This window comes from Bos indicus x Bos taurus, chromosome 13, assembly GCF_003369695.1.
Source record: "Bos indicus x Bos taurus breed Angus x Brahman F1 hybrid chromosome 13, Bos_hybrid_MaternalHap_v2.0, whole genome shotgun sequence".
Taxonomy (NCBI): Eukaryota; Metazoa; Chordata; class Mammalia; order Artiodactyla; family Bovidae; genus Bos; species Bos indicus x Bos taurus.
Window position 1 is genome coordinate 76,849,087 of NC_040088.1, and position 18,303 is coordinate 76,867,389.

Here is an 18,303-nt window from a genome sequence, read left to right on the forward strand (position 1 = left end):
GTCTGCTGGATACTCACGCTACTTTCGCAGGCATGTAAAGGAGCAGGGGGACCACAGGAGACTCTTCGTTGCCATACACAATGAATCCCATTTTGCTTAGTCTCTGTCTGAAGTATCTTGTATTTTTTGCCAGTTGCTGTACTCTCTGCAGCCCTGGAAGGAAATAGGCATGAAATCCATCAGACTGTCTTGGCAAGTGCTGTTAAGTCTTTCTGCAGGCCTGCATTAAGGGCTGGAGGAGGGTCAGAGCAGGATGGGCAAAGATCTCCTGGTGGGCAGGGTGGGCACTGATGCCCAGGACCTGCCCTGTGCCTGGAAGACAGGGTCTGGGGGATGGTGCTGCTGGCCACTGCTGCCAACTACAGTCATGCTAGGCTTCAGGGCAGCAGGGGAGCAGGAAGTGTGTCTCGCCAGAACAAAGGAGGTGAACTACTATTTACTAGGTACCCACAGTGTGTGGAATCTGCTAAGTGCTATAGACACGTTAGTTCAGGGGAAGGGAATGTGACAGGAAACAGAACACCAACCAAGAAGGAGATTGTTGCAAATCTCAACTATCCCTCTTCTTTTCTGTCATTACTCTTCACCCCTTCCCCCGTCCTCATTCTCCAGGAAGATCCCTCCCCAGCTCTGCCAGTCCTCAGAAAGCAGACCATGAGGGAGAAAACACCTTGTTTGTTATACTTTCTTCAGAAAGCTGACCTATCCCCCAGGCTGGCAACAGCCCGTGGATGAAGGATACGCTTGGTTCATTTGGCTGCTGCCCCAGGAGCTGTGAGTGGGTCTCTCATGAGAACTTTGCCAAAGAGATAATACATATGAATTAAACCAGTAAGACTGTCTTGCTAGTAGAGCATGACTGTAAAAAATTTAGAGAGAATCAACAACTGGATGAAAAACAAAAAATGATGGGAATTGAGAGAAAAGTGTATTACTGGAATCTATGAGACAGAGGAAATCATTGGTCAGTAGAAACTAGGGTAGTCACGAAGTAGAGAAGTGGGCAGTGCAAGGTCAGTCAGGAGCAACGAGAGAAAAGAGATAGAAACAGTCTCCTGGGGGAGACAGGCATGAATCAAATAATCACAAATGAATGTAAAGTTGCAACTCTGACGAGGGTGGTAACGAATGCCGTGTGGTATTTGGGAGTCCACAGTGGAGAGCTTAGACCAAGTCCGAGGAAAGCAACGCATGATGAGTGAACTGAGATCTGAAAGATAGACAAAGGTTACCAAAATAAAGAGGAGGGAATTCCTCACCCAGAAAACAGATGCAACGGTCCTATAGTTTGTAGAAAAAACAGAATGGTTGAGAACCAGCAAGAAGTGGTTGAGGGCAGGGCAAGATAGAAGGAATAAGTGAGTAGATTGTCTGAAAAACCAGAAGTACAGGGATTGGAGAATCCAGCATTGAGTGCTTGGGAAGAGGAGCTTAAAAGGGAGACAAAAGCAGAGCAATCAGGGAGGGAAAAGAAGTCACGAGAACTGGCATTCATTGGCGTCATTAATATGGCGCTCATGGATAACTGTTGCTTTGAGGGTTCCTAGCTGGGACTTGGTTTTAAAGAAACAGTTAGTTACAGGTATAGTTTACCTTCATTCATACGGGCTTTTAGTTTCCTACCCACCTTCCTGAAACAATAAGCTCTCTCCCCTAAAATTTCAGATTTGCAACATGAATCCAGGAAAGGGACTTGGAGAGGTGTAGAACCATTTGCATAAATTTTGTTGCATAGACACAGCCTCTTTTGTGCTTTAAAAAAAAAAAGAAGAATTGTTTTGGAACATGCTGAAGTGTCTTCTGGTACAGAGAGGAAGCGATTTGAAGGACAGAACTAGAAGTGAAGAAGAAAAATATTTGTCATTACTTCAAAAAATTTTCTTCATCCATACATTGAAACTGTGCGTGCTTAGGAAGATGAGAACATAGGAGCAGGGGGTATTGTGGATCAGAAAAGAGGGGCTGGACTATGACTTGCTTAAAGAAGGTGATTCAGATACAAATGAACTTATTTACAAAACAGAAACAGACATAAAAAACAGACTTATGGTGACTAAAGGGGAAACATTGAGGGAATAAATCAAGAGCTTGGGATGAATGTACACATACGACTATACATAAGATGGATAACCAAAACTAATAGCACAGGGAACCACTCAATGTTCTGTGATGACCTATGAGAAGCGAATCTAAAAACAAATGTATACATCTACATGTATACCTGAATCAATTTGCTGTACACCTAAAACTAACACACCATTGCAAATCAACTATACGTCAATAAAATAAAAAAAAAAAAGAAGGTGTTCCAAATGAAGGCACAGATATACATCCCAGTCTTCAAAATGTATTCCATATGGCTCGTCCCCTTGTGCGTTCAGCTCTTCTGTTGATGGTTAGCTGTACAATGAATAGATGAGTTCATCAGGCTGGGTCTGATACTTCCTAAATGATCCCCCTCTAGGACTAGAAGGATTTCCTGGTCTGGAAGTACCTGAATGACTATATTGCTTTTCCCAATGGCATTATCTTTGCACTTGCCCATAATGACTCATCCATCATTGAGCTGCCCTGCTACTTAATCGGCCCCGTCTGTCCTCTCTGCCTTGATTAACCTATGTAACTGATCACCAGCTAATGTCATTACTTTCTGGCTTCTAGATCCTTTGGAGAGTTGACCAGATGGATCAGAATATTGATCACAGGGGCAGCTGACTCTTAAGAACTGGATGTTTTATTCTTGCCGTCTTTTCCCTGTTTGAAGCATGCAGCATAGCATGGCAGGCAAGCCATTATGACACACTTTGTGGACACCGCTTTTTCTCACATAGGGCTACTATAGATGGCTTGACGTCTTTTGAGCTGGCCAAGATACAGCTCCTTTCAATTACTCTATTGCTCACTTCTGAAAACTGGAAACATTCTCCTAGTGTTGGAGGGCCTGGAGGCAGAGAGAGATTTGTACATATAAAATGCTACTCATCTACAGGATGCGGGGGATTTGATTAATTATGCTGTACTTTGAGCTTCTTGTTTGAAAAGCACTTTGTCAAAGTAGAAAGAATTTTTGCACTTGTCGTTTCATACAGGGGTCCTGGATGAAGACTGGGCATGGTAATGACCTTCCCTTTGCAACACATAAGGTCCCTAGTTAAATACTTTTTGATTCTCCTTCAGCCTATTACAGAGAAGACAGGGGAGGCCCCGCCCAGATAAATAAGTTAGGGGTGAGATCTCTTATGTAGAGTGCTGGAGAGCTTATGCAATTGTGTTGTTTTGCTAGATTCTTGGTTCTCTGGAAAAGGAATAAGCCCTGGAGTTAAATGGACTAGGAAACTCCAAACTCCATGTGGACGACTTAAGGCTTTAAAACCTCAGTTTTACCTGGAAATAAATAAACTTATTTCACAGGAAGACTTGGAGCAATAAAGGGGTTAATGCAGGAACATGCTTAGTACTGTGTCTGGGAAACAGATATTTACAAGGTTAGTTACATTTTTCCATTAGCAGCAGTTCTCAGCAGCCTCAGTGGCACTTGGGAGCATCTAGAGAGCTTGGCAGAGCCCCATGCCCGGACTGTACCCCAGACCAATGAAATCGGCATCTCTGGGAATGAGACCAAGCATGAGTTTGGCTTTCACCAGGTGCAGCCAAGGAAACTCGGTGTCTCAGAAACTATGGCCATTAGCAGTTCAGCCCCAAGGCCACAGGTGGCTGTGTTTGGCTGTGTCTTGGCTGAGTCATGCTCCTTGGTGGGACATGGAAAGTAAAAAGACGGGCATATGTCCTTGCCTCTTGTTTGGCAAGATGACATCCCAGCAGTTATTGAACGCCTGGGGTCTCCAGCGGTACATTTGGGGGGTGACTTGCTCCCAAACAGTTATCAGCTCCAAAATGCTCACTTGACTGGAGATCAACCCCACTGCCAACCTCGCCCCTCCCGTGAGGCTGGATAAGGTCAGGGATGGACCTAGCTGGGCAGATGACCTGTAGGGTGCCATTCGGCCCACTCGGGTTTCTAGCTCTGCCGACTTGAGGGATGGACTGGGTTTAACCTTCTCTCCAATGCTGTTAAAACAAAAACAGCTGGGGCCGGGGAAGGAAAACAAATAAAACCCTAAGCGTCCCACTACAAAGCTGTGCAGTCCCCTAATAAAAACAATCATCAGTGGAGTTTCCAAAAATATGCTTGGGACAACTCAATCTTCAGAGGGCCAGGAGGCACTGTGGACAGAGGACATGCCCAGAATGACCTGTCAGAAGCTAAAGAAGGAAAATTTCTTCTCTGTTGAACCATCGGCTGGCAAGAAAGAGAAAGGCATTTCCCTCTGTAAGGCTCTGGCACATTTGCCAGCCAATACCAATGACACACTATTTTCTGCAGACTTTTCAAGCTCACTGTCTAACAGAGGAAATGTGCATAGACCCAGATGCCGTGGCGGGGACTCATTTTACACCCCAGGTTGAAAAGGGCACATACAGAGACACCCATGGCGCTCCCCCCCAGTGCAGAATGCAGACTGGGAGACCTCAAACCTGCTTCTTGGCAGCTGTGCTGGGAAAGGGTGGTGGGTAGAATCTTCCCTTAAAACCTGTCGCACAGTTTAAGAAGTTGATCTTTCTCAACAACCAAATTGATCCTCCAGGGTGCCCCAGCAGTGGCCTCAGAAGGTCTCCCCTGCCCCTCCGTTCCCACCCCAACCCTCCACGGCCTCCCCTCCCTCCCATTCATTTGTCTGATGCTCACACTAGGCTTCTCCTCCAGGCACAGGGAGGGGCAGGGGCGGCGGTGCTGGGGAGAGATCTTGGAGTAAAATTTCAACGTGGCAGCAGGAACCCAACGTCTGTTATTTTAAGCTCTGGACACCAGACAGGACATTTTGTTTCCAACACACTCTGGGGCAGGGAGATCTCAGGAAAGATCAAGAGGCTACAGAGCAGCAAGAATCATAAGAATCACATTAGCAGTGACAAGCTTCCCAGTGGGATGGCGAAAACAGGGTTTGGAGTGGTTTGCGGAAAGGAACACACGTTTTTATCAGGCGCTGAAGCGCTCCCTTTTGATGTCCAGATTCCAAGGTTACGGCATGTGTTATGCTCACACGCACATGTGCCAAGGACTGCCCAGGCCTCTCCATGCCCCCATTAATACACGCAGGAGTGGCATTAATACACGCAGGAGTGGGACTGGGCAGGCTGGACGCTTTCGTTTCCGTGCCTCTACCAAGCCACTCGCGGCTCAAAGACACCGTCTGGGGCTTAATCCACAAGGAGAGGTAAGAATGAGCATCCCTCGTGCAGCTACTATGAGTCAGGCTCTGTGCTTTTGGGTCCCCTTCACAGACGAGGAGACTGAGGCTGGGAGATGGCTTTTGCGTTACCCGGTGGACCCGGACATTGGTGGCGCCATCGAGTTTATCAGAGTCTGCTCTTTGAAGAAGCTGTTAAACTTATTCCCGATGAGGTATGAGTCCCAAGATTCATGGGTTCATGCATTTCACAAATGAAAAGCCTTCACTGTGTATCAGAGAAGGGCCAGCTGCTAATAAGGAGGAGAAGATAAAAAATTCTAGGGCTGTACAATAATCTACCAGTTAGGCAAGAAATAATCTACCAGTTAGTGCTTCCGAGGTGTTGCTAGTGGTAAAGAACCCACCTGCCAATGCAGGAGACATAAAAGACACAGGTTTGATCCCTGGGTTGGGAAGACATCCTGGAGGAGGGCGTGGCAACCCACTCCAGTATTCTTGCCTGGAGAATCCCATGGACAGAGGAGCCTGGAGGGCTACAGTCCACGGAGTCACAAACAGTTAGACATGACTGCAGCAACTTAGGATGTGCACATAGTCTACCAGTAGACTGGGCAGATATCAGATAATAGACATGGGAGAAGGGCTGTAAGACAGATAGAGGCAGTCAGCAGGCCTGTCACACAGCAGTGCTTCTTGAATCCTTACAGAATACATGATATGATTTAATTTTAATTTGCATTTAAATAGAGAGCAGTTCCTTAGAAAGTTACTAATGATGGGGAATGAGGGTAACTTGGGAGGCTGGAGTCTTCTGGGAACCTTGTGAATTGGTGATTCTTAAATAGGGGAGCACACCAGAGTCTTCAGGGAATTTTTTGTTTTCTAGGATACTCAGGGGTAAGTCCCCATCTGCAGAGATTCTGCTCCAGCAGGACTGGTGTGGACCTTCTTGAAAGCCTTCCCCTGGGTGACTGTGGTGTGTACCCTAGTTCAAAACCAGCCCTTGTAGTCATGAATTATTGTGGCTGTTGATTCTATGAAGGTAATAAGGGTGATTCTAATTGAAGACTCTGGAGAGCAATTTTGTCTCTGAGTATTTTTGCGTTTTTCTGCTCCATCTACAGATCCGTGTGTCAGCTTCCATCCACCCTTTTCTCTTTGCCATGAAGATGAGCAAGTCACTCGTGTCTGAGCATGAATTTACTGCTCTGTTAAGTGGGGATGGTAATGATCTGTCTCCTGGGACTTTGGGGAGAATGCTACTTACTGCTTTTCAGTGCGGTGGCTGCTGTGTGGTGGGATTAAAAGACAAACGTGTCTACTGTTTTCAAGGAGCTTATAGATGACGAAAATTAATATAATAATCACAAACAGTGGAAAATTGAATGCCCTGTGGAAGAAATGCTCTGGGAGTTTGGAGCAAAGACCCTGGAGGTGGCCAGAACACACCTTTTGCACCAGAGGGGGCTCAGTAGCCCGCCTGCCCAGAACATTTGGTTCACCGTCAGGAGAAAGGTCAGGGGAATAAGACCCAGAGGGCTATAGTTGCCAGCCTAGGAGCTGGTGGGCACTAGAGAGTCCAGGCAGCATCACAAACGGGGTACGCCATGTTCTGAGGGGGTTTCGGGAGAGGAGATTGCAGCGTGTAAGGGAAGGCTGGAGGTGGCCAGGCACAGGAGGAGGCCAGGGTGGCAGCAGAAATGGGTGAGAGAGGGGCTGCAGCGACGGCTGTGGCCAAGGAGAGATTGTGGCTGAGAATCAGCTTCTTGGAGTTCCTTGAAAGGGCTCCAAGAGACGGTGCACATGGAAGAAGCCCCTCGGCAGCCCCTTTGAGGCAGGGTGTACAGTATTCAAACTCTCCGGTTCTCAAAGTGTTTGCTGGGCAGGTTGTACTGAGGAAGCCTAGGGGGTGGGGGGAAAAGGTGAGGTGGAGGCTCAGCAGCTGGGAGAACAGACCCCCCACCTCCAACGTGCTTCCATGCCAACAGAGTTGAGGACTGGGAGCCTGATTTTCCTGGGTTCAAAATCCGCTCTGCCACCTTGAGCAAGGCATCTCATCTTTCTGCAACTAAGGTTCTTCACCAGTAAAATGTGAATAATGACAATGACAGTAACAGTAGTAAGCATGTCCATTTTGTACCGTTACAAGGATTTTATTTTAAGCACTTTGGAGAGCGTCTGGGACCCAATTGGTCCTATAAGAGTGTTGTAAAGTTATACAACGATTTTATAACATGGGCTTCCATGTGCATTTCCTCTGAAAAAAAATTCTATGGTTCAAAAAGATTAAAAACCGTTCATTTTCAGTCATCATCAAGCACTGAACTGACTTGCTTGGATTTGCCCTCTGAAGCTGTGGCCAGCAGAAGTGACCTGTGCTATCCACAGCCATTCTGGTTGTTTCTGTAACCTCAGTTTTTTGTTTGCTTCTTTTTCGTTTTGGTGCCTAGGACATGCGTTTTTACATGTTCTTATCTTCCAGAACTAAATATTCACTAGACTAATATTCATTTGGAGTATTCAAGATGAAGCTTATAACTACTGGAAATCTTCACATAAAGTCCTATTTTACAAAGGCAAAATGAATTTTAGGGGCATTAACCAATACCTAAGACCTAATCAGGTTAGCTCTGAGAAAGGCCTGGGCTCTCCCTGAAGAAAGAGACTCAAAGAGGGAGGGAGGGGTCTTAACAGGGACATTCTCCACTGCTGACTCTGAAAATGGAGGGCATCATATGGTAAGAAATTCAAGTCTCCAGCAGTTGAGGTGGGGTCCCAGCTGACAGACAAACCGGAATCTCAGTCTGGCAACCCTCAGAAACTGGGTTCTGCCACACCTATGTGAGCTTGGAAGAGAAGGGTGAGCTCCAGAGAAAGCTGCTGACACCCTGATTTCTGCCTTGCCAGAGTCTGCCCAGACTCCCGACCCCAGGAGACTGTGAGATTATAAATGGGTGTTGTTTGAAACCTCTGAAGTTTGAGACTTCTCTGGCAGTTCAGTGGTTAAGACTCTGTACTCCCAGTGCAGGGGGCAAAGCTTCAATCCCTGGTTGGGGAAATAAGATCTCACATGCTGTGCAGCCCGGCCAAAAGATAAAAACAGGAAGCCCTGAAACTTGTGGTCATCTATTATGCAGAAATAGAGAACTAATACATTTTCTCTAGCCCAGAGCACAGCCACAAATCCACCTGCTTAATCCCCCCCAGCTGTGGCTGGTGGGGTAACTGGTTTTCTCCCCAACTTCTCCAGACAAGAGTGGGGCTAGGGTACGGCCCCCAGTGTATTGGCGATTTTTGGTGTTCAGTTGAAAATGAACCTGTGACAGGAAAAACAAAGATCAATGTGTAACAGCAACTCCCCTTCACCCTCAAAGATCCTACACCTGGAATCATGTTCTTCTCCAGTTGGACTGAACCGACAGAATTCCATGTGTGTTACATCACAACGCCCCATCTCCCCATCCACACAAGAGGAAACAAAAGTGAAGAGGAAACTTCTGCAGGACTCCTGGTGTAAAAGGATATCTTGTTTGTAGGATGGGAGGAAGGAAGTGGCTACACTATCCTTTTGCCCCAGTGCCATGGAAAAGACAAACAGATTCTCTTTACACTCGGGCCGGGGAAATCGTTTACGGCCTCAAAGCAAGTGCAGAATTTACTGGTCTGCCATAAACTTCTACCCTTGGCTAACTCAAGGGGAAGGAAATGAAGGGACAGAACATTATGGACCAGTTTTTGAGCCATTTCTGCAGAAGCAGACAAACTTCCCCTCCTAGGTAGGCTTCCCCGGGTTGGCTAATTCTGCTTATTGGATGCCCTCCCCACCCGACTGTGGTCCTGAAAACATGTGAGCAGCCATAGGGCAGAGAGGCAATGACTGGCACTTTGCTTGCTAACTCCAACCTTAGGTCGCTCCCCGCCCCCCAGGCCAGGTAGAACTTTCTGACCCCCCAGCACAGGTGATTAATCATGGACAGAGGCAGCCTCTCAGTTGAGAGCCAGCCGAGCGTAGCACCTGCCATCTGTTCTGCATTAACTGTTGCTGAAAGGCCAGTGGCCTGTAACCGTTTAGAAAGCACAGCCCTCTGCGCCTTCTGCCTCTTTCTCTGCATTTCTCTGTGTCTCCAGCTGGTAACCAAGGGCCAAACAGATTTAGGAAGCAGCGGCAGGGGTCTTCCCTGAGCAAGGCCATGGGTCTCAGATGCCAGGGGCTCCAGACGGCCCATTTCAGGTGGGATTCTCTGTGGACTTCTCTGCACTCACGGAGGGACTGCAGAGGGACAGAACTAACAATGTGTTGGGGTTTCAGGGGTAAAAAGAACTTGGAGGAAGTGCATTTGTATTCGCTAAACTCCCTGCCAAGGTAGGTGCTGAGAAGACCTTTACAAACTCCGCCTCTAATTATCATGGCTTCATCTGCCTGATCACAGTCCTGTCTGGTTGTCCCTCTTTATTCCTCATAGAGCTTCTGGGTGAAGAGTAAGTTAGCAAGAATGGCCACAGGATAAGCTTGATGGTTTGGATGGAAAGGCGTGGTTTGCAGCCCTCCAAACAGCTTGCCCTGTGGAGAAGCAATATCTTAGAAGTTTGTGAATGAGTCTCATGTCAAATGCAAAGAGCAGGAAAGCAAGAAAACTCCACTCTGGAGAGTGAATTGCTGTCACCCAGTATACTCATTTCTTTCCGCCTTCAAAGTCCTAAATCTTCCCAGTTAGTATTCCCTTTTTTTAAACCTATCAAACTCAAGTGTAAAAATATGTGTGCCCTGTTCCAGGGACCAGAGCAAAGGTCCAAGGTCACAGCTGGAAGGCGCGGGGGCCACTTTCTCCAAGTCCATGTCGGGTTAGGAGTGGGGTCAGTATCTCACCTGCCAATCTCACGATAAAATTTCACAAATGAGCGGGATGAATGAAATAATCCAGACAAAATATTTTAAAAATGAGGCATAGCTGGATTTTCCAGTGCAAATGCGTTAGAGTTTAAGTCTCACTCTTTTAAGTTTCCTCTCCGGAGGATAAAGAAAAGAAAAATGATTGAGGTTCATAAATGAAGTTATTTGAAAGATCTTGCCATTTTATTCAACCCCTGTTAAGAATTGAATAAAAAAATAGAAATTTAAGCCTCTGGAAAATTTTTAAATAAAATCCCAGGTATGGTAGAGAACGATTTATGTGGACTGAACTCGCCCATGTGTACAAAACAGAAGCACGCAGTTTTTGATGCTTCCCAAAATAGATGGATGCTTAAAGCAATGTTGCATAGAATCGTATTTTCATATACATTCCATCTTTATATAAAGTTGCTAGTTTTATCTTCCTGCCTGGGTTTAGAATTTAGTTTTACCTTGATTGGTTTGTACCTGCTGAGTGCTGATATGATGAACATCAGAAGTTTGATACTTTTTTAGCCTCTTTGCCTCCTTTTAGTCCATGTCCCCAGATAACCAAAGTGCGGCTGAATAAGAGAGTTGGGATGTCTCAAAATAAACCCACCCAATTCAGACAATTAACCCAAAGGCCCATGGTTTAAAATTGCATGTTTTAAATGGCAATATAATTTTCTGATAAAGATGCAATTTATAATTTTCTGTCTCATCACATCCTCCCTTCCCCCAAAATGTCCTGAATTTCTGAGAGTGTGTTACCACTTCCAAAATATACATTCTCCCCTGTTCTGGCTTGACTTCCAGAGCTGTTCCAATTTCACGTCTTTTTAGTTTCTTCTGGGAAGCATTATGCCCAGGGTCCACTTTCTGCCTCCAAAAAGTACACAGCATTGGGGAATTTAGCACCATCATAATGATAATGGTCTCAGTACCTGCCATGGCCTGGAATCAGGTTCTGTGAAAAAGAAGCCGAAGTGTTTCTAGTAAAAGCCAGACTAGAAGCCCTGAGCGTCCCTGTAAAGGAACAGACTCATCTTCAGTCTTTTGGACCTTGTTTTGTTTTGTTTTTTTCTTTAGCTACTTTTATTCCATTCCAGGTCAAGAGTTTATTTACTAAGTCAATAGAGAAAGATTGGGAAACTCTTTAAAATATACAATGTCTTCCCACAATATACATCCGTCAGAAAGGCGGGGGAAAGAATGTCCTGGACTGAGGTTAAGTACTGCGGCAAAGACTGGCTGGCTATTCAACGAACCCTTTCCTTCTCCAAGGCAGATGGCTAATTTCATTTCCCAGGATCCTTTGTGGTTAGGCAAGGTCACACGACCCAGTTCTACCAAGAGGATGTGGGCAGAAATGAAACATGCCTTTTCAGTCATGGCCCCTGAAAACGTCCCACACACAGGTCATCTTAGCTCCTTGCCCCAACCTTTTAAACCATAGATTGAAGTGGGAGGAGCCACCAGATGGAAGGAGGCTGGGTTAACATCCCTTTTGGACTTTATATGAACAACAAATAAATGTCTATTGTGTTATGTGTTGGACTTCATTATCACAACAAGTTAAACTTAACCAAAATTGATCTTGTAAGGAAAGACACCATGAAAAATTTTCAAGGATTCAAAATCCTAATGACCATTTGCTTTCCGTTGGCTAAATGGAAACAAGGGAAACTCTAATTTTTCTGTGGGAAATTTAGTTCCTCAATCTCTCATTACTAGTTTCCAGGGAATGTCATGAAAACATGAAATTTCTTGATTGAAAAGGATCCTAAGTGCAAATCACCATTAAGATGGGGAAGAGGAGGGCAGAGGTCCCTCAGCATACTCAGTGGAAAAATGCCATACAGGAAAAAACCCTCTTACCTGTATTTTGGAAATACACTTCAGCTCGGACAGAGGATTAAGTGGTGCCAGTCTTTGCTGATTACTGTGTGAGTCAAATGCACAGTTGAGCTTTGGATGGTGTCTCCAGAGGAAACCTTAAGTGAGGGATTCAGCTACTACTTGGATAATTAAAGGAAAAACTCCATTTTTGCTTCTGTGATTTGGTAGCAATAACTTGAATTATCCTGCTTACTCATCTCTATATTAGATGGTGTCCAGAACAAGCCTTAGCATATGTAATCATGTAAAACTATTCATTTATCAAAAGAATAGAAAAGGAACTATACATTTTGGCGTATGCATGTATCTACCAAGGAAGTGATCATAAATCCAGTATTTGAACCAAAATAATTCTATAAGTAACCTTTATAGAAATGATACTATAATTATTTATAGAGAGTGAATAGAATTCAGGGAATCTGTTTAGCCTTAAATTTGGTCATTCAGTTTCCATTCATTCATATACTTAATGCTTGCATGCATGCTCAGTCACTCAATTGCATCCAACTGTTTGCAACCCTATGGACTGTAGCCCACCAGGTTCCTCTGTCCATGGGATTCTCCAGGCAAGAATACTGGCATGGGTAGCCATTCCCTTCTCCAGGGATCTTCCTGACCCAGGGATCAAACTTATGTCTCCTGAATTGCAGGTGGATTCTTTACCATCTGAGCCACCAGGAAAGCCCATTTGATGCTTAAGGCACAATTATTAATAACTAACTAATCACTACATATTTGGAGGACTGGACTAAGGTGTGTGTGACTAACATAAGAGGCAAGGATTGCATGAGACAGAGGAGGAAAGGATTGTTTCCTGTCTGTGGCATCAAGACAGGGCTTAGAAGCCTGAACAAAGGTTCAGAAGGTGAAGAGTGGGTATAGTGGATGTGTGGGGAGAGATGAGAGTCTTCTAGACAGAGGAAACAGCACAAGCATGCAGAAGGGTGGTACCAAAGCCTTGTGCATAGTTATAGGATATGGCCAAAGCTTACACTGAATGAGGGGGTGGGGCGTCACTCATCCAGCCAACATACATCGCCTGAGGCTGAGACAGTATCACTGCCCTCATGGCACTTGTACTCTCCTGGGGGAGACAGACAATCACCAAAGAAACAAGAACATAATTCTAAGTGGTGATGGACCCTACGGAGGAAAATGGTGTGGAATGAAGGAGTAGATAGTCACCCACAAGGGAGGGGGTGGTACTTGAGAAAGGACAGTTATGGAAGGTCTGGGGTTGCTGGCACAAGTTCGAAGGGTCACTCCAGCATCAACACCCCCCTATTCCAAGCTGTGCTGAGTCCAGGTTTCATCCAGTCCCCAGGTTTCAGTCTGAAGTTCTGAGAGAGAGCTGGAGTAGCAGAAAATACAAGGGCATCTGTGTCTGGTTTTGGGAGCAAGGAAGGTCTGGGTGGTGGCCCAGGGGTCAACAATGAGGAAAGTGGAAGTTGCTGGAAAGCAGAAAGGACCACCATTGTTTTCTTTGATTTTGACTCATCTGTGTTTTTAAACCTGATCTGGACTTCATCCACTAACATCATCCACCAAAATCATCTGCTTTCCCTTTTCCATTGTTGTTCCTTTTTGAACAGAAACCACAGTCCTCTTTAACCCTTTGGATATTCTCAGGGAATAGAACCAGAGATTTTGCAGGGAAGGGACAGAACACTCAGTTTTGAGAATAGTCACCATAAACCAGTGATGCTATAATCTAATCAAAACATGGATTTAAAAGCCATCACCTCCCCGCTTCAGGGGAGAGCTTCCTCACACCAGAGGCCAGTATGCAGAGGGAAAAAGAAGAGCAATCACATTAGCTGAATCTTCATTCCTTAATCTTGCCAAAGACAGCAGAGGGACGTGCAAACAGAAACCTGGGGCTGAGGTAACAGCTTCTTCACAGATAGAATGTTTTGAATACCTTTCAAGTCATGCAAGAAATAAAAAGAATCTCAGAAAATCAGTGTGAGGAGGCCCTCTGTTGGGGAGCATGTCTATCTAACACTTCCTCCTCAGATCTTGGGCTCATCACGATTTTTATTTTCTAAAGAGCCAAGGAAGCTCCGCTTGAGGAAGAATGCCCGTATCGGCACAATGACAGGGGTATTTAGATCTAATTTGGGGGGTCAGTTACCCCATCCCTCTCTTACTGACCTTCCTGCTAATGTTTACCAAAGCCTGGGTCTCACACTGAAATATTGAAAGTGGAGAATTGAGGTAAATATCTGGATAATATCTAAGTTTGATTTGTAAGATGATTGAAGAGGGAAGCTGGTAATACTATTTGTCCTATCTTTTTTGCAGCAATAATCCCAGAATATTATACTGAGAAAACATATTAAATTATGAAGGTAAGACAGCTTATTGTGTTTCATCCTGTCAAATCCTGTATTTACATCAAGGAAAAACACAATTCATTATTCCATCCTGCCACCCACCCTGCCACCCAGAAGGTCCTATTTAAGGGCAAGACAAGTGTGATTTTGAAGAAAACTAGAAGATTCTATTTTTAGAAGAATCTTCTATTTTCCTTTATTGTTTAAGCACAGGAGATTTCATTAGCAACAATGAAAATGTATTCTACTGAAGTTGGATATTATATATTAGAAATTGGAACAATATTTATTTTCACTTGTATGTAAATTTCCACTACTCTGTCCTTTCTAGGGAAACCTTATCAGACACTCAATTATAAACACATCAAATATTGCCATGTATATGATAGCAAAGGGACTTCTCTGTTGGCTCAGATGGTAAAGAATCTGCCTACAATGCAGGAGACACAGGTTTGGGAAGATCCCCTGGAGGAGGGCATGGCAACCCACTCCAGTATCCTTGCCTGGAGAATTCCATGGACAGAGGAGCCTGGCAGGCTACAGTCCATGGGGTCGCAAAGAGTCAGAGGTGACTGAGTGACTAACAATTTCACTTTTTTACGATAGCAAAAGTGGCTTTGTGATTCACAGAGTTGGTGAATTCCATCAGCCTAGCACTGAAGTAACAGCAGGAAAAGTTGATGAAATCACAGAGATCCTTTTTTCAACAGCCATGCTGGTGAGACAAGGATGTGTTAGCCAATGGAGCAATCCATTGTGTGTCCTGAGGTGGAGAGGTTTCTTCCATCCCTTTTTCAGGTGACTGATGTGAGTTCAAGTTTGAGAAGCATGTTTCTACACAACAGAACGGAACAGGGGGGCAAGCATGGGCAGAGGGAAGCATAAAGAGAGCAGAGGCTGGAATTCCGGCAAATGTAGCTGGGGAAGAGCACCCAGCAGTAAAGGAGAGGAAGGACAGACAAAGAAAGAAGAACCAGAAAGAAGAGCGTCTTCCACAACTAAGGGAAGACTGTTCTCAGGAAGGGAGGGTGAGGTGGAGATATCCATCCAGTTTGGCTGGGGGAGCAGCGGCAGGGTAGGCGGGCGGTGGTGCCCTCTGAGGGACAGAGTCCAGGGAAATGGCCAGAGGACGAAGGCTGATAGCTGTGCGGGGAGGAGAACGGGAGCTGGCACATGGGCCATTCTTTCAGGAAGATTTGCAGCAATGGAAGGGATGCGACTCAATGGCTGTAGGAACAAAAGGAGGGGTGAGGGGAGGTTTTTACGGGGGAGGAAATGATCAAGTTCATAGTTGAGGAAAGGGGCCAATGCTGTTTACAAGGTGAGAAGGAAGAGAATCAAGCACAGAGGTGTGGAGGACATAAGGGTCTTTTATTTACTGAGCTGAAAGGGAAAGAGCGAAGGATTCAACAAATATTTGTTGAGAACTTGTCACTGCCAGGCACTGTTCTCAGTGTAAAGACTAAGATGAAACACTTGTTCTCCTGGAGTTTACATTCTAGAGAGGGAAACCAGAAAACAGGCAGATCTGTGGATTATTTGCCCGGTGCTCATGAGCGCTGTGATGACTGAAGCAAGGTGAGGAGGATTAGAGGGATGGGCGGTGGGTGTGCAGTTCAGCACCCAGCAGCTCCTCTCATGAGGCTGATTCCAAGCGGAGATGGGCGGAAAGTGAGGGAGCGGGCCACGTCGGTGTTGGCTGAACATGCTGTTCCAGGAAGACCAGCATATGCGAAGACCCTCCTCTGTAGTAGCTGTTCCCTGGGTTCCAGGAAGAGCAAGGACACTACCTGCTCTGAGCAGACCAAGCAAGGGAGCGAGTGGTGGGAAATGTGGGAGATCACGTCAGGAGAAGAAGCCTTGAAGGCCACAGTCTGGACTTTTATACTAAGATGGAAAACAGTGGGAAACTCTGAGTGGAGCAGTGATCCAGTCTGAGTGAGTTTTTAAAAAAAGGTAATCGTGCTTCTGTGTGGAGAATGTCACAAGGCAACAAGCGTGGGGAGTGGGGACTCACTCCAGTGATCCAGCTGAGAGCTGATGGAGGGAGTGGTGGGGAGTGAGAGAAGACCCGCATCTGGCTTTACGTCAAAGGAACTGCTGCTGGATTTGCTGCTGGAGCAGGTGTAAGGCCTGAGAGATGGGGAGATTCCAGGGTGCATAAACACTGTTGGATAAACTAGAGAAGGAAGAGGAGAAAGGAATCGTTTGCCTTTATCGGGTGCTTACTACGCATCAAGCATCATGCTGCATTCACTATTCTGTATTACATCACTTAATCCTTCTACAACCTCAGTTTATAATGAAGGAACTGAGGCTGAGAGAGGGCAGGCAACTGGCCATTTCATGGAGCAAGTGGCGGGTCAGGGACCGGGCCTCACACAGTTTGGCCGCAAAGCACACCCCCTAAACCCTCCATGTGATACAATTTCTGTTTCCTCTGAGAAGTGAAAGGTTACCCAGAGTTGGGGGGACAGAGAACCCCAATTAGGGGTTCAAAAAGAATGTTGACTGATTAATTGAAAAATATGCATCAAAAATTTAAATAAATAGTAAGATGACAATTGTAGACAATGCTTCCTTCAGGGGAGTGGTTGGTGCAGCTTGGGGCTCACCCTTCTGTGGCTCTCTGGGCCATAAAGAAAACGACAGAGCTGCCATCTTTCTGGACCGCTACCAAAGCAGTGTCCATCTCTGAGCAATCCCCATCGCTGAGTGACCCCTTCTGCAGTTGCCACAACTGGCGTGGGACTGCCCCCCAGCTCCCAGTCCTATGAGACAAACATTCCCTCCATCTTGTTCAGCATAAACACTGACCTGAAACTGAGTGGGCCTGCAAGGTGAAAGTTGAATCATGGAATGTTTATTAAGCCAAGCAGTGGGCTGGATACTCAGAGGAACATCAGATTAATGTAAGACACAGCTTTTGCCCTTGAGGGGCTCACAGTGTTGGTGTTTGGCTGGTGGACCACTCAATGTCCGGTAGGACGGAGAAACCAAATCTCCACTTTGGGTTCATTGTGCTGTACAGGGCAATGGGCCAGGGGATGAAAAGGGCCTCGGTGCTGGGGAAAGGATTGGGCAGCTTGCAGACCCTCAGCTCGTGTGTATTAGCTCCGCGAGGAGCCTGGCTGCAGTCAAGGTGGCTATTTGTGCATAAACATTGTCATTTCACTGGGACTGCTATTTCATCTTTGAACCTTGGCTTCAAAGGAACACTGACCTTATTCCTGCAGCCTGCCTTTCTTTGAAGCGTATGGCTTTGCCTTGCAGATTAAAGTGAAGACATTCATCAAGGAACAGATCTGGCCAACCGCTCCCCAAACTCAACCTGAAAACAAAGCCTTGAAAGGCTCCTATCAGAGCAGGAGGGGAGAAGGCTGAAGATGAAGGCTCAGAGCAGGGCAGTTTCTCAGACCCTGTAAGGCAGCTCGGGCTTGATGTAGTGCAGTCCTTTGAGCTTTGGGCAACTTTACCCTGGGAGTTGGTCTATCTCTGCAGAAAGGGGTGAGTTAATGCAATGCTCCCAACCAGTCTTGTTTATCTTATTTAAAGCAGGCACTGTTGTCAATGAGGCCAGGGTGATCATTCACTGGGTGCCTTTGAATTCTTCAAAAGCCATGTCAGGCTGAACCATCTGCAACTTGGCTGATGATTCTATCAATTTTCTTTTCTATCACTTTCTTTTGTTCATTTCTTTGAAAAGAAACTGTTCAATCTTTCTCCCTGCTTCCCCTATCTAGACTCTGAGGACACAGACTGTACACATAGCTTTTTCTCTTATTTTTTTCTTTCTGTTCTCTCTGAAAATGGCAATAAGACTGAAGAGAGAGGTTAAAAATAATGACCAAGCAATTCTTTAATTAGAGGCTAAGAGAGAAAACTAAAGGAAATATCTCCCTCCTTGGAGGGAGAAAAACTGATGACAGATGGCTATCAAAGG

At 45.6% G+C, this 18,303-nt stretch overlaps 1 protein-coding gene across 1 annotated transcript in view; it reads right to left on the reverse strand.

Moving 5' to 3' along the window:
- Nucleotides 1-18,303, reverse strand: part of SPTLC3 (serine palmitoyltransferase long chain base subunit 3) — a 149,967-nt gene that overhangs the window by 14,923 nt on the left and 116,741 nt on the right. The window contains exon 10 of the mRNA XM_027560294.1: nucleotides 18-153. Within this exon, the coding sequence (XP_027416095.1) occupies nucleotides 18-153 (136 nt within the window). The remainder of the gene's footprint in view (nucleotides 1-17; nucleotides 154-18,303) is intronic.